Source organism: Dromaius novaehollandiae, chromosome 3 (genome assembly GCF_036370855.1).
Source record: "Dromaius novaehollandiae isolate bDroNov1 chromosome 3, bDroNov1.hap1, whole genome shotgun sequence".
Taxonomy (NCBI): Eukaryota; Metazoa; Chordata; class Aves; order Casuariiformes; family Dromaiidae; genus Dromaius; species Dromaius novaehollandiae.
In genome coordinates, this window is record NC_088100.1 from 119,050,768 (window position 1) to 119,067,896 (window position 17,129).

The 17,129-nt window shown below is 41.6% G+C and overlaps 1 protein-coding gene across 4 annotated transcripts in view; it reads right to left on the reverse strand.

The window, feature by feature from the left end:
- Positions 1 to 17,021, reverse strand: part of EPHX1 (epoxide hydrolase 1) — a 30,377-nt gene extending 13,356 nt beyond the window's left edge. The window contains exons 1-3 of one of the 4 annotated variants that reach the window (XM_064509948.1): positions 11,890 to 12,045; positions 2,308 to 2,399; positions 80 to 267 (exon numbers count right to left, since the gene is read on the reverse strand). In XM_064509948.1, coding sequence (XP_064366018.1) covers positions 80 to 262 — 183 coding nt within the window. In that variant the 5' untranslated portion in view covers positions 263 to 267; positions 2,308 to 2,399; positions 11,890 to 12,045. The other 3 variants (XM_064509946.1, XM_026094647.2, XM_026094646.2) reach the window with 3 other exon arrangements.
- Between the last annotated feature and the right edge of the window lie 108 nt (positions 17,022 to 17,129).

A 17,129-nucleotide genomic window follows, 5' to 3' on the forward strand; every position in this document is an offset into this window, starting at 1 on the left:
TAAAAACTACTTCCAGAGAAGTTCTGCTTTTATTTGGCCATTTCATACTTCTCTCTCCCCAGTATAGAAATTTGCTTACGCTCAGCTCTTCCTCTGTAGTTTCCACCTTAAATGGACGAATACTTGTATCCTCTTCAGCATCAGGCTTTTGTCCCTTGCCCCACCATCCCTCTTTAAAGGGTAATGTCTCTTCTTTCTTCCTGGAAAGGAAGTAGTAGATGATTGTCCCCAAAAGCAATGTCACGAGTATGTCAAGCAACATAATGCCTGAAAGAGAAGAACAAAACTCTGGTGAGCCTAATCAGATAGTTCAGAGGCATGTGACATATTTCAAAAAATATAAAGGTTTACTCACTTTTTAAGATAAGATTTGATCTACATGTTTAAGTTTCACTGATCACTCTCAGCACAACAATACTTCAGTCAGATTTTAGAAATAGGACATTTTAACCTACACAACTTAATTGTGGGGAGGTTGTGTGTGACATAAATGACAGATTTATTAAAAACAGAACTCGGAGCAAATAAAGAGACCATACAGCTTGAAAATTAAACAGGTCATTGATTGGCTGGTGATGTTGGCTGACTCAGTGGCCCTTGGTTGCTCTTGAACTTCAAAAGTAGAGAAGGTGACTTTGATTGGAACTAGTTTAATGCTTTCTCTTCCTCGGAAGTTCTAATTTTTCTAAAAATTTCAAAACGGCACCTTTTCAGTAAGGCTCACATAGCTATTATTATCCAGGCAAAGCCTAGGTACATTACCAGAAAATAAGCTACAGAAAATTTGGAGGCAGAAAAAATAAGGCATTTATACAGAATAAGACATTAGAAGAATAGGTTGTGTTAGCAAAATATTGATATATATTGCATATTTTTGCATCACCAGATGCCTCATGCCCGATATTGTTGGTGGCATTTTGTTGCCTATGCCATAAATGGACATCTTACAACCATCTAGCGGTATCAGATTGCTACAACATTTGTTCAGTAGTGAATCTGGGGGGAAAAAACCTGTATCAACAGAGTTAGTCCTTCAACCTTTCAATTTCGCCACAGTGTGAACAGCAGATATAACACGGCTGTAAGTCCTGCATAGGCCCAGTTTCTTTTGGTGCATGACCTAAGTGCAGAGTGTGAGGGTAGGCATGTCCAGTCTCCCAATCAGCCTGGGGAAGCGGGGGCAGGGAGGGAATATTTGTACAATATTCAACAGCAGTGCAAAAGGTAAAAAGACCTTCCCTTTCCTTCTCCCTCTGAACCCTTTTAAAAAGGAAACAAAAGACCGCTTGCATGCCCTCCTGGCTCTAAAACGCCCTTCTTCAAGCAACCCAATTCTGCCAGAGTAGAAAAACAACTTGAATTCACAGTGTATCAGCATAACCTGACTGCAGGGCTGTTGTGCTTTAGTGACATCTTAAGTAAAAAAAAGAAAAGAAAAAGAAAAAAAATTTTTTTTGAATATTTTTGAACTGCTTCATGCTGCAACTAGAAAAAAAATCAGATTCTCTTTAATAATTAATGTTTTCAAGAATCCCTTTAAGTATGAGAAATGTTTGCAAGGTGGTTTGCGGAAAAGTGTTGTCATCTTTTTAATACATAATTTTAAAGAATGTCATATTTCCAACACCCATATGCTAGGGGAATTGATAAAACATTAAGCATTTCTACACTTTTCTGTAGTGCAAGCATTGTTTATGACACAGAATAGTCTTCATTTTCTCCAGAGCTGGAAGGTTTTGTTGTTTTTTTCTGCTGCAGAGTAATCTGATGCTCTGAAATTGCTCAAAGGACTAAATAAAATATTCAATGAAGAGGATGGACCAAATTCATTCCTGGATCAAAGCAAGAATTCTAGCATAAGTTAATGGGAGTTCACATAGTTATAACAGAAGTAAAACTGACCCATATCTTGTATGATTTATTTGACAGGACATATTTTAGTCAACCTCTTCGGTTAATTTTCAGAAGGTTGGCATCCAAAAAAAAAACCAACCCACTAAATAAGCACCTACCAAAATATTTGTGCAGAAGTCAGACGCTACTGAGACAAGACTGCAAGCTACACAAATGCATTGCTTACACATGCAAGTGCTGCAGCCTAGCAAAGCAACTTGAAATTCCTTAATCCTCACAGACTAGAGAATGTAAATAAGAGACACTGGAAGAACTGGATCTGTTTATTAGTTTCACTGGTCTTTCCATAATTATCGCTGCCATTTGAGGAAGTGCTAGTTTTTCTCAGCCCTATCTTTGGAGCACAAAACAACAATCTCTTCTCACCCCCACCATACTCAAGCCACGACTTACCCCAGAATTAAAGACTTTGTCCAGTTTCTGCTTGCTTCAACACGTAAACCAAGGCAGTCTAGGAGCCTCCAAAGCACACTTAAATTCCACTGCTAAGCAGAACCAGATGGGGTTTTAGAATCCTCAAAGCACATTACATAAAAATAATACCTACCATGGTATTTAACAGATAGCATTTCTATTACCGAGTCACAGAGAAGCAGCAGCAACTTCTCCAAAGTCACAGCACAACTCAAGCCACACATAGATGACAAAGGTTTGCCAACATAACTATCTTAACACTACATAAGAAAAATTAAAATTCTTGGCCAACTTCAGTACGTTAACAAAGGCCCAGTACAAACAGCTGTGCCAAGAGAAAAGAAAGCTTCTGTCAGGAAGGATGGCTGCAGTACCTAGAAAAACAGAAGACGTCTCTCTCATGGATTATGCTGTATCAGCACCGCGGTATCTGCCAATGCGGTGACAGAGGTAAAGCATCCAACGCCAACACTGCTTTCCCCAGGAACAGAATCCCATTTCAGTCTAGCTAGAAACTCAACTGCCCTAAGTCACTGGAGTACCCAGAGCTACAAAAAGATTCCTCCTTCCCCCATCTGAGCTCAGTGAGACTGAGAAATTAGAATTTTTGGAGCAGAACGCATGAGAGGGATTGTGTGCAAACAGGCATATTTAGCATTTGCCCAAGAGTGTGTGTGCAAAGAACTCATTATGTGAAGATCAGGCAAAAGATATACATTTTGGCAATTAATTCCAAATGCACTGTAGGACGAGTTTATTCACAGTCCAACGATAAGGGCCAAAACTAATTTCAGGTCTCATAAAAGTTCTATCTCCTACTGCAGAGAACTGAGACCAGTGACAAATCAATTTGCCTGAAATATCATTTTCCTTTTGAAAGACGCCACCTCTGGTATTCATTGGATTATTTCTGCTAACAGACAGAGATCCCAAGTTGCACTCTATTCAACATCTCCCAGTTCCCTTGTAAGCACCTGCATAACTCCTAATTACTTCAGTACAGAAGAGCACAGAGGCGCAGAACTCCAACTACGCTAGAATTTTTGCTCAGTGCACCAGGTGGAGAGCAAGGGGAAAGTGCCTCAGCAGTACTTCAGCTTGCACCAGTTCACAGCAAACTCGGAGACGGTTTCACTAGTGATGAGTTACTGGAGCACATCATGCTCCTACCAGTCTCTCCAGCCTCTGTTGGGAGGAGATTACTTAGAGCAAACTTACCCAATTTCCCAAGTTTGCTATTAAAACTGCTGTGTCTTACTTGAACACCATAAAGTAACCTCGGTGGCTGTGCATCTGCACCAGAATCTCCTCCTCTAATCACTGCAGAGCTGTTGTGAGATGGAAGTCATTCACCCCTTACACTTGTTCCATATTTTTCCTGATATGGCAATACAGCATCACAAATGTGGAAGAAGGAACAGATACAATAAAAATTTTCTGTACATGCAGTTTTCAGAGATATAAAAAATAAAGTGGTGCTTTTATTCTCTAAGGTCTCTTGATGCAATATTGCAGGCATGTTGCCTTTAAAATCACAACTTCAAAGGGAGTTTTCTTCTTTTTTTTTAAGTGACCAAAGGCAAAACCTTAGAAGGAAATTTTCCATTTATCCCATGGTCAAGTACCTAAGGCTCCAGGACTTTGCTGTTCCCCAGGGTGGATATTGTTTGTAGATAAGCATTAAATACCATAGACAGTACTTCTCTCCTAAACAGGCCAAGCAAGAATGTTTTTGTTTTGCTACTTTAAAAGCATGTTTTAAAAGAAAAGTGTTGAAATGCAATGGACCCAATAAAGCACCTCAAAATTAGCTCCTCTTGAAGGAGGCAAAGCGCTTTTCAAGAAATGTTTGCTGTTTAGAAAAGGCCCCAAACCCAAGAAACTCAAAACTTTCTTATAGTATCTTACCACTCCACGTTAAAAGTAGTCTTAGTTTCAGCATTTTTTGCATTTTGATTTGTGCTTTCCTCGGTTTGTGCATTAACATTGGACTGAATAGCTCCACAGGAACAGAGCGACTGTTATTAACATCAAAGCTCTGTCCTGCGTCATGCCGTGTCACCATCAGTATCCAGTAACAGATGCTCCAGAGAATAGTGCTATGTATTTTTTAGAGCAGTTACCTATGAAATAACCTAACGGAAGAATTCCCATCTCATTCTACCAGCAATTGTTCATCTGTGCCCTTCAACATGAGAAACCTTTTAAAATATGTTATTGGAGAAATAAGCAACTGGAAAGACTCTCAATCCAACATTTAGAAATCTCGTTCTTACATCTTATACCCTATACAATCCAGGTACTATGGCTTAAATGATACGCAGGACCCACAACTCCAAGTGGTACTATTAAACCACATCGGTGCAAAACAGCTAGTGTAAGGATGAAACAGAAGCTCTAAGAGACCATGCTGCCTTTGGACACATGCCAGATATTATCATGGTTTAGAGTTAATAACATTTGCTCTCTAAGGTTGGTGTACTAGCAGATCACAAGGTAGCTCAGAGCACTTAGAGCACTCTGACGCTGCCAAATACGAGGTTTATTGATTAATAATTACCCTGCAAGAGAAATAATGGCTCAATTTAGAAGTGATGTTTCAGTTTATTTTTGTTCTGTTACATAAACTCTCTGATTAGATTTTACTGGAAATGCACCCTTCTACTGCAGCATCTTGGTTTCCAGACCGGGTTTGTCTGGAGAGCAGCAATTGCACGTTACTCTTCCCAACAGCTCTGAAAGGAAAAACAACCCACTGCAGGTCTTCAAAACCTCATGGCACCTGTAACAGGGTCTCTCAGAACAGGCAGTCTAAAGAGGGCTAAGACACGGCACAGTCCCAGAAGCTGCACCTCACTCTGTGTCCTGCCATCTCTGGGCATCACGTTTTGTCATTATGTAACATGAGAAACGTGAAAAAATGTGAGGTCAAGATACCTGTGTATGAAAAGCTTCCTATTTACGTAGTTTATGGAACATTATGGCAGGCTTCAGAATAGCACAGCAATGCAAAAATCGCTTTGCATGCAACTAATAACATCTCTCAGGTGAGCACAAAATGATCCACTAACGTTGTAGGAAAGGAGGAGAGATGGGCATCAGATAAAATAAAGCTTCCTATGCAGGGAAGTAAATCAAAGACAGGAAATACAAATCCAAGAGAGTTTCTGGCTTGGCCCGATAAGAAGTGTACCATTTACATTTTTACTGCCATAGGGAAGTGGTACACAATGGTATCTCCAAAGTAGAAGGAAGAGATAATATTCTGTTCCACAATTTTATTCGAGATTGCTCGCTATCAGGAGTTAGCCAGCACAGCAGAACCTAATTCAAAGACCACAACCAATGAAAGAGGTCAGCTCTCAGAGAACAAGAAACCCAGCTCTCCCTCCCAGGGGGACGGCGAGGCCTCTCACAGTAGCAGGGAGCGCTGCGTGCCCAGGAGGGCCTTGGGATACGACTCCAGGGGCTGCACTGGGGAATGCCTGACGCCCAGGGCAGCGAAGCACTGCTTCCTTGCAGGTGTAAATCCGCTCTGCCCCTTTGACAACAGTAACAATCAACAGACTGTTGATTTAAGGCTCTGGGCGCACCCAGAAGTATTGCTTATGCCAGTTAATCCCTGATGCAGTTTATTTTAGGGGAGTATTTGAGCACCCTACACCATATATTCTCACCTAAATTTTTCTATGGTATTCAAGTGGAGTGATTTTTTTCAGTACTAGACCGAAATCTCACAGGCAGTTAGACCCAACCCTAGCTAAGCATAAATGAAAAGTATCATGGGACTAAGTTCACAGTTAACCATTTTGCCTCACTCAGAGAGCACGTATTTAAACTTTGACCAACCAGCGGCTGCACATCTCACAATCAAATTAAAATATTGCATGCCACACTTTTAAAGAGGAGGTTACTCAACTTAAAAGAATGCAATTTAAGCAACATTACTTGCCGTTTCGAATCCATGCCCAACACATTCTTATGTGCTCGTTAAAAACATATCTTGTTTTTCTCTGTTTTCCTTACTTTGCCTCTATTATGCTTGCACAAACCCACGTCCTTCAAAGAGTCTGCACAAATGCAGAAGGGCAGAATCTGACCTAAGATCTCTGTGACACCTTACTGTGACCTAATGATCGAATGATTTGCATGATTCAAATGAAAGGAGATTTATTTCTCTTCATCTGAAATAATTTCTGATTAGGACTCTACAGACAGAAAAGCTAAGATAGGATTCTTAAATCAGCAAAGCTCAGGCACAATAATTAAGGTTGAAAGAACTGTTGAATCTTTTATAATAATGTATTCGATTGTTCACAACATGAGGGTTGGACCACCCTGGGATTTTAACAGCTATTATCTTATTTTATGATTCTCAGATTCCAACAAGAACAAAAAAAAGTTTTTTGCACACATGGAGAGAAGTGGCAGAAGTCTTGCATGCAGCTTGGGAGCGAACACAGCTGAAAGCTGGGTCTCCTAGACAGAAGTCTCAACCCAAAAGTTACAGTTAAGAGAGACAAGGATAATATGCCAGTACAAAGTTTTAAAAGTGCTACATATCCACTGTCCACCCAACTAAGTGACACAACTGAAGAAGCAAAATGTTAAAGAACAGGGAACTGAAACTGTCTAGAGGTAGCCGCTTAGCACAACTTACATAAAACTTGCTTAGCATGAGTAGCTAAATTTGCTGAAGCCTTAGGCCGCACGTAGATAAAATAATGAACTTTTACTTAGTCCAGTAAGAAAGGGGGCCTCAGAGCTGGTTCAAGCTAGGAAGATAAGGAAGTTACAAGCAGTCTGCATTCCTGCATCTCACACTCCGAAAGGGAAGGTGTCAAGGCTTTGAAATAAGACCAGTGCAGGGCATTAGGACCTTGAGGGACAAAGCCTTAGCTCACTGCTGGGGCAGTGTTAATTGTTATGATTTAGAATCACCTCCTCCTTCTCCTCCTCAGGACCTTGAGACACAACAGTAAGACCCGACAAAAACAGAGGTACAACCGTCAGCAGAGACTGCAAAAAACAAAAATAAGGAGAAAAACAGCTTACCTCAGAATGACGATGAGACCCAATGAGGAGCAGGAGACCTCAGACCAAAAAATTACTATTGGTCTGACTACCACGTAAGGGGTGGGAAATGTAAGTTGAAGAAACTATAATTGCCCAGGATTTGTTTATGTTAGAGTCCCTCTTTGGAGGCACCCAGCTCGAGCTGTAATTACGGCATGCGCGTGATTAAAATTTAATGTTTTGATTTGGCTCTGAACTTTACTTGCGGGAACCTAGGGTTGAGCCCTGTTATGGTGGCTGACAAGCCTAATTTCCATAACACAAAATAGGCTCCAAAAAACATCTTAAGCTTTACTTCAACATTTAATTTCTAAAGCCTGGAAAGAAATTATGAATAGTGCATTGTTCTGTTTTGCCTTCCAGAGTTTCTAGCACTCTAAATTTAATCTCCTTATCCTGTGCCACTATCTGCATTTTATGGGTGGGGGAAAAAAAGTGCAGATGAACCAAGTGTTCGATATTACAGATAAGGAAATGAGATTGAGGTAATTGTTCCACAGACTATAACGGAAATTGAGGCTCTATTTTCAGCTTCACCAAATTCTCCAGTACTAATTGCTACCAGGCTGCCTTCCTCCCCTGTGATAGTATTATTGCCAATGTCTTGCCCAGTCTGATCTCTAGATAAGACTCAGATTTATCCCATACTCAATGGTGGTACATGCCAGAGCACATATACTTCTGTTTACAGTGTGTTTTTCCTTTAACCTAATTCTTTTAAGTATCTTCCACCACATCAGAGAGGGAAAGATCTTTAACCAGCAGTTTTATAGGCTTTTTGTATTATCAGTGTGAGAAAACTGTGTCATTACAACATTTAATTATTAACGTATGAAGAATTGATAGTGACACAGCACTTTGCACAGCAAAAAAAAAGAAAAAAGAGTGCAAACACAGTTTGAAACTTTGCTCTTCAAGGTACATAAGAACAAAGTACATGACAATCTTTCAGTTAAAGGAAGGTGTGTAGATGCAAACGATGAATATAAAGATTTCCAGAAGAAATTTCTGGCAGTTTGCAATGCAGCAAGATGGTGTGCACACTGTAAATTTAATTTAAGATCATGATTCCCAGTAGTAAGGGCAGCATGAACAAAAATGAGTATCTGAGATTAAAAGGAAAAAAAGTGTTTTTTTTTTTAATAATTGTGACTATGGGAACGAAATAGAAACTTGTTATCTTCCTATGAAGACTTCATTCTCCATTAGAAAAGGAACTTTAGATGATGAGAGAGGAGGGGAACAGATGGTAGTCATCATTTTCTGTCAAATACTGCAACACCAAAAGGATGTGCCAGAGTAAACATGTAACAAGAACAATTTTTGCTATTTCATCTTTCTCTTAATAACAACTAAATACTTAAGTTTTGTTTGGATTTTTAAAGACGTCTAGGAGTGTGCTACCTGTATCCACCACATTAGAGCAATTAACACCAAAGATGCAGCAGCCAAGAGACCTATGTTCTTCAACAGAACTTTATTTTGATATTGATTCATAATATGTAGCCATTTAAACTTACAGAAAGATTCACCTTCTATTAGACTGCAAAGCATATCCAGGGTACAGATGTGATGGGCAGCCAGGATATACAGAACAAACTGATAGAGCGATGGTTATGTGTCTTCATTGCAAAGCTCAAAAGGAAATAAAAAATCTGTTGCTAGGTGCAAAAAATATGAGAATTGCGTGAGTTAGAGAAAGAGTGGGGAAAAAAAAGAGAGTTTGCTAAGCCTATGCTTGTCTTGTGCTGCTTGATGGGTTAAAACTAATCATCTCCAATAGAGATGCTTCAAAACAGGAATGTTGGAGGACAGTTAACTTTTCAGAAAAGAAACGCAGAATGCAGCTCCTGTTATTTACCCTAGCAGGATCCCTCAATAAACATGATCACAGATTATCTCCTCATCCTGACAAACATGTTACAAGACAGCATCATACACCACAAAGAGCAACTAGCAAAGCATGGCTAGAATGATTCCCACAAAAAATATTCCCAGCCCTACCAATCAGAGAGCATTCAATCAACAACTGAACAACGTGCTTGAATATAGATACACTGATAAAGCTGCTCTTATAGCCATCCTGCCATGTCCAGCACGGCCAAGACATTAAAGCAAATGCTATTTTAGAAAGTAGATTTTTGTTAATTAAATGCACTACTATTTACGTAAATATCCATTTATACATACAAGGGTGCTTTTAATTAAAGATAATGTGTTCAGAGAAAGAATCCAGGACTTTTTCAGTAATAGTATTCAGAAGGGAAAAAGTATTCTCAGCATTAATTATAAGCAGACCAAAGCTCTTCAGAGACAAAAAAGATGCTCTATTTTCCAAGTGACACTTCTTTAGGGACTCATACGGTAACTAGAGCTCTATTTGGCACATCTGGAACATGCATGTTAAAAAAAGACTGCCCTTGTTCAGGACTCATGCGTTGTGTGACCAAAGTATTCCTGCAGGCTCAACAAACCAGCACATGCTCTATCACAAAAGTAAGGCTTTACCCCTACACGTCTGGCCACAGAATTTGACTACTCCAACTATAATACAAGTGTATGGGAATATGTAAGATAATCAATCCATGTTGCCTGCAACTGTAAGCTATACTTCACCTACCACCCCCATTTCCTGCTTTGCTACTTCACTTACAAATTATTTGACAAAGTTACTGAAGAAACGAGATTTTCTGGGAGTACTACCATTTGGGAATTATTACCCCAAACCTTTCTATTTCTCTGTAGAACAAATTGGCCGTGTATATTTTACTGAGAAGTCTGAACTTGTTTCACAGTCCTTACCATTCCAAAACACTGTGGTACTATGTCTAAAAGTACTAGATGTATCTGAAAGCTCTGCTGAAATACTTACTAGATATAAAAACAGATTGAAAAGATATTACCTTACAAAATGAGCAAATACAAGAAATGTAGCAGATCACAGGGGAAAAAAAAGCCTTTAAAAAAATCTAATAATCCAAAATTCATTTTGGGCACTTCTTACAGACAAATTGCATGTGGAATTCTGGCTTACCAGCTGTGCTCTGACAATTTGGAATGATTTACTTCAACATCATGGTTGCCTCCATTTATGCAAATGGTTTAAACAAATGCATACACACAGGTTGTTATGGAAATGTAGAATCAGGAGTCAGGAAAATCAAGAAAAATGTATCAGAATCAGGAAAAACGTAGAACCAGGAGTCATGAGCCTGCCATTGTGCCAGGCTCTTCCCCACACAGAGCTCTGCTCTGACAAAGATCTAACCCTTGTCCTTGGTCAACTTCAGCTACTGCGGATTGATTTTCAAAGCTGCCTAATTGCTTTTGATGGCTATCTTCCATTGATTTTCAATAAGCACTTGCAATTTGTGCACTTCAGTCTCAGTTTTAGCTAACTTCAGATAGAAGCAACATCTGTTTCAGAGGCGAAGCATGGCATCTCAAAAGAAAACTGACAGTCAAAATATTAATGCCATATAAATAAGTTTCAGGAGGAAAGGAAAGGAGAGAGGAAATAAGGGAGGAAATAAGAGCCTATTTCAAGGGAACTGGAAAGTTAGGCAACGTACTTGATTAGGATATGTTTTAATTGCAGGGCACCAGAAACACAGTCAACATTCAAATCAAATTCTGACAAACTGAGCCAAACTTAAGGACTAAGTGCATCATTTGCCCTTAGCTGGTGCAGCGTGCTCAGTTACGCAACAAAATACACTCATTAGACTTAAAAGGTTTTCTTCTCTCTTCCCTAAAACGCTTGTTCAGCAAAGGGCACTACATATATGGTACCCATTCAAACAATTTTCAGGTTCGGCATATGACCCATGAAACAAAAAAGTTGAATTCCAAATCCGCATTTAGAGTTGAGGGGGGAAAAAAAAGAACAAACCAAAAAGGCAGATAATCATTTATCTGCCAATGGCGAAAGCCATTTATTCCGACCAAACTGAGAACCCTGGCCGGATTCCTACCGCTCGCCAAATGAAACTTAGGTGGAAGGCGTGCTGCCAACAGCCAGGACAGCGTCTCGGGAACCCTGAGGCGGACAAACGAGCCCGGCTCGGGAGAGCTGCAGGGGAACGCACGCCGCAGCTGCCGCCCCCTCAGAAGAGCCGAGCAGGGAGCTGCTGTCCGCGCCTCGACCCCGAAATCTCCACCCAGCCCATTGCTACTATTCAGGCTCTAAAAATACCTATTCTTAATAAAAATCTCGATACGATATTTAAGAGAGGCACGTAGCCCACCTTAAAACCGCTGCCCGGTGGCCGCCCGTAGCGCCGGGTCGCTGGGCGCTCGGGGGAGCCGCGGAGAGCCGCTCCCTCCCTCCCTCCGCGCGCGCCCCCCCTCCCCCCCGCGGGCGCCTAACGGCCGCGGGCTAACGGCCGCGCGCCGGGTAACGGCCGCCGGGTAACGGCCGCGCGGCGCAGCCCCGCCTCGCCCCCCGCCCGCGCGGACCGACCCCCCCCTCCGGCGCTGCCTCACCTGCTCCCCGAGGCAAGGGCAAAGCAGAGCGGCGGCGCCCGGAGCGAGCGGGCCGAAAGGAGCGCGCAGCACCGCGGGCGCCGGTCCGTCTGCGGGAAGGCGCGGTTTAACGCCTCTGCCCTGAAGCGAGGGAGCAGCCCCGGGGGCCCCCGCTCGGCAGCCGCTGCCGTTACCTGCCGCGCCCCCAGCGGGGCCGCCGCCACACCGGGACGGGGGCAAGGGGCACGGTGCCGGGCGGGTCCCGCCGCCGCCCGGGCACTGAGGCAGCAGCAGCGGCCCGGGCGGGGGGTCGGCTGTAGCAGGCGCTTTGCCGCCCCAGGACACGGGTGTTAGCGGCGGGCGCGGAGGAGGGAACGGCCGTGACAGGAACTCGCAGGGCGCCTGGTGGGAGCGAAGCACTGTATGAGCGCGGGGGAGCTGAACAGCTGCGGCTGGCGAACAGCTTTTATCTTACGACAATAAAAGGAATCATTTTAAAGAGACAGATGTTGATGACAAATTATTACAGAGAATTGCCTGTATTTAATCACTGCGAGTGAAGCACTGCGATGAGGCAGTCATTAGCCAAATATAACAATGTCAACGGGTATGCAATTTGCATTACAGGGAGGTGAATGAGTTACTAGCATCTAGGTAGGTACTCCAACACAGAGTTTGACATAAAGAAGCTCTCATTCACAAAAGCCTAGCCGCTCTTTTTGGTAGCCAGAAAAAAAATACTTTCTTGTACTCTTACTGGATATGGAAGTTGGTCATGCAGTTTAGTATTACTGCTTCTGTGACCGCTACGTATGTACTCTTGGCAAATGTGATGATACAGAATGTCCCTCTACTGAAGCTCGGATCCGAGAAGAAAATACACTCTTGAAATCAGTGAGCAGAAGAAAGTAGAAGTGATGCAACTGTGTAAAGCAGCCCCCACCCCTCAAGTCAAAGAAGAGAGCCACTAAGGTCAACTACAAAGAGAAAATAAGACAACCATGTCTTTAAAAAGATCTAAAGAGAAAGAATAAATTTAAAATAAAAAAAGGAAGCTGAATACAAGAGTCAAAAGAATGAAGAAAGAAAACACTCTCCTTTGATCTTGGAATCAAAACAGGCTTTGCTCACCATCAGTAAAAGCAGATCCAGTGGGTGTTTTAAGTGTTAAGATCGACTGTCTGGATTTATTCTGGAGGCACCTTAAGAATTTATTGCTTTGGAGCTACTGTCCATTAAACAGTTTCTGTTGCAGGCACATATGCCTTTCAACGTGCTCATCCCTTCCTTCTCCCTGCCCCATCATCAGTGTTTTAACAATATTAATAAATGACAACATAGTTTTATAAGTCCATGATATAATCTTCACCTTGTGTCACGTGTTCTGTTCTGGTTACTCCATTTGAGAGCCCATCAGAGCATTGTAGGGAGAAAACCATCTACAATCTCTTGTTCTACAGAGAAAAAAGTTCAGACATAGCCATTTTTTAGGTAAGCATTGTACAGCATGTACATTACAGAGCAGTCAACAGGACAGACAGACAAGGAGGTTTTTACCAGCAAGTTAGGGAAATTACAAGGTGCAAGTTACTTAGTTGGTGTTTCCACAGTGGTCTAAGCCAACCTACCTACTGGCTCCTTTGCTCCCATCCTTCTCCTCATCCCTCCCACTCCGGGAGCTCCCAACTCCTCCCTTTCACCCCCTCTACCACTCATCTGCCCTTTTGCAAAGCTACCTCAGCACACTCGTCAGGCAGAAAACCCAACCAGCAGTTCTCAAAAAAACTAAGTTTTCTGATGTGTCAGTAAATTGAAATAGTTCAGTCGAGGCTTCGAGGTGCATGAGAGCCAGTGCCATGGAGAGGACACGATTTAGCAGCCAGCTGATCAGCTGATTCAGGCTGGGGTGGAACCCCAGTCTTTGCATGTTTATTAGATGAACAACAGTAAATTGCTGCAGTGGTTTAAGAAGTTATTTGCCATGCTGTTTGCTCTGATGGAAGCATGTTAAAAACATGCTTGGGTATTTGCATGTTTAAATACAGTCCCATGTAATGTGGTTCTGCCACGTGACCAGCACAGAGAAAGTTTGCCTCTGGGCATAAACAAATGATCCCTCGTGAATCTTATTTCTTTGGTCATTACCCTCATCCATGAGCTAGCACTGCCACAGCAGATTTGGCACAACAAAATCCCAACCATCGAACACCTCACTGAAAAGGTCAGGTTTCCCCCTGCACCCCAAATTTAAGAGGTATCTTTTATGGCAGTTTGAAGTAAAAGAGTGGCTTCCTCGCTGACGTATCTGAAGCATTAGTCCATCCTTCTGTCTGCCCACTCCTTAAGGGAGCACAAGCCTTTGGGAGGTAACTTCTTTAAGCCACATAAACAATTTGCCAGAGCTTATTTGTCAGTGCCCTGAGGCAGGCCTTTCATCTTTTAGCCACATAATGATAGGAGAACTGTATATAGATGGTTATATTTGCATGCATCAGCAACCATGTTAAAATACATGTTTTTGCTGGCCAGTGTGAACAGCAAATTCTCATTTACTCACTACCAGCCAGCAAAACCCATTCAGTGGGTTTGAAGAAAACTCAACCTCCCTCCAAGGAATCAGTCTTTGAAATCTCACAGTAAACATATGCCTATACTCAGAAAGATCATGCTCTCAGCACAGGCAGAATACTGCAGATTTGTCCTTTTGTGAAGAAACATTACTTCTAAAGGAGAAAAAAAAATGTACCTAACATGCAAACACAACTTCAAAGAAAATTAAAAAAACAACTGCCCCTAGACCTCTCAGTATGACTGATGTTCCATATCCTGGCAAAATGAATAAGAAGCACCATGAAAAAAAGGGGACAGAGGAATCTGAGCACAAGATCAAAATTTGCAAGAAAGAAAAAGCAAAATATCCTCAAAGCTGATCTTGATGTAAGCAGAAAATACTATTTCATAAATAGTAATGCTACAGGTTAAGAGAAACACTTTAGTATTATAACGCCAAAATTCCCAATGCCTAGGAGCTGTCTTGAGGTACTAATGGGTTGAGCAAACTGGTTCTTGCTAGCAGACGGTGCATTTGGAAGTAAGAGTTCTCTGAGATGGCATTAATGGCTGAAGGTGGTTTTGGACTGGCAGAAGGTAATTGTGTTCCCCTTACAGGACTCCAAGGACAAACACCTGCAACTGGCTTTGCCACAACGTAACAAAAAAAAGCTTGCATCTGCACCAGGAACAAAGGACTGTCCCTTCAGCCCCAGGGCCTGCACTGCATGAGAATAATGAGCTCCACAGTCACACAGTGACCATGTTTTTATTGGCCGCATTCCCCCAGACTTTAGTTTTACACGGTCCAGTTTAAGCCCACGCTCTCCTGAGAGCATTTAGCCTGTTACAATAGAACGTGGCAGTACTTTAAAACAGGACCTACACAAACTTGCACAATAAATGGGGGTTACTGCACTATGATGCTTTGTATTTTGCTCACTGTTCTGCTTCTAAAATCCATCACTCTCATCTCAAGAACAACACTTCTAGGGACTAAAAAGCCCACCTCTACCTTCAGAGCACTATAATTCTGTAAAGGTAATTCAGTAAAAACAGCTGAGTATAAAAGTGGAGAGGTTTATCTGGAACTCAGTCTACTTACTGAAAAAGTAACAAGAGATGAAAGGCATATTTTTATGATGTCTCCAGCAACAAAGACAATTCAACGCTTGCCTGTGTTTAAATACTATTTCTTGAACATTCAAAGCCTTTGTAAAAGATAAAAATCTTTATAAACAAACAAGCTGTATTAATCCAAGTCATGTAGCATACTCCTTTAAAGTGGGATCACTTCTGAAAACAGACACCCCCATATCTTGAAAGACAAATCACTGTTAGTTTAAGCAAAAACTAGAAGTGCAGTTATTCACAGGCTAGTTTTCTTTAAAAAAGGTTAATGGACACCATTTTTAGGGGATCTTCACAGTAAGACTCCTTATTTATGCTTGGCCAAGACAGCTTTCTTTCAGTCAGTTGGATTTAAAAGTTATCTCAGCACAGAGCATTGTACAAAAGAATAATATTGAATGTTTTCAGCTAAACACTCACACCCCAAGGTCACACACTAATGCTGACAGACTCTTGAAGAAAATTGGCTTGTTCAGAAGCTGGACTCCACATGAGAATCAGGTAAGTTATTAAATATATACCCAAATGTCACCTATTTTTTGTATATTGATTTTTCAGCTGTAGATCTCAAACTTCACTTAAAAGGTGATTGCAGTATCATTCCTGTGCTAGAAGTTTATCATCCCCTAAACCAGGAACTGGAGGAAGTGAAAGAAGCACAGATGCACTGGAGGACAACAGTGCGCAACCATCCTTAAACTGAATGAAGTGAGAGGATTTGCTCTGCCTATAGGAAGAGAGCTAGCACTTTCTGGATGACTTCATCCTTTAAGATCAACCTAGGGTAATAACCATACAAGTCCTACTCACAGTGCCTGGCGGAAACCAGGGTTCCTTCACCTTTATTACAGCAAAATGTTGAATTCATTATTTATTTTTTACACTGCAGGAAGGAACTTATTAAGATGAAATATAATTGTTTTAATGAGTTAAAATGCTTTTAAAGGCACCTGCTTGGCTTCAGTTCCATTTCCCATTTCGACAGACTTGGGCATCAAAGCATCCAGTTTTCCAGAAGAAATCTGACACTCCTGAAAGTGTTAGCTTCAGACATTTGTAGAGGTGCTTATGAAAGGGGCTTTTGTTTCTAAAACCAAAACTTGTGACCAAAGTTCTCATTTCTACAGATAGCTTAAGGATCTTTCTGCAACCCAGAATATGCTTACAGAATGGGCTACCTATACATAAGCTCAGGTTTAAAATCCTGAAAACAGAAATGACAGTTTCACATAAGAAATCAGACACTGTCTACTGAAGAGCTTTGCACAAAGGAAGAAGAGAAATCAAAATGCTCAGAGAATCCAGGAAGTGAGAACATCAGAAAGAGCGGAAAGAATGAATTCCAAAGGTAAAATAATCCGATTTCTTTGTGCAGTGACACCACCTGTGTTCTTTGTTAAACTAACTCCACAGAACAAAACTAGACTATTTAAGATGCTAACATGTAGCAACAAAACAAGCAATAGCAAGGGAAAATGTCATTCCCCCCCCCCCCCATTCCTGTTTCTCCTGCAAGGACAGTTACCTGCATACAGCCCCCACAAGCTGCCTATCTGTTCCTGAGGTGCCCATTTGCAACC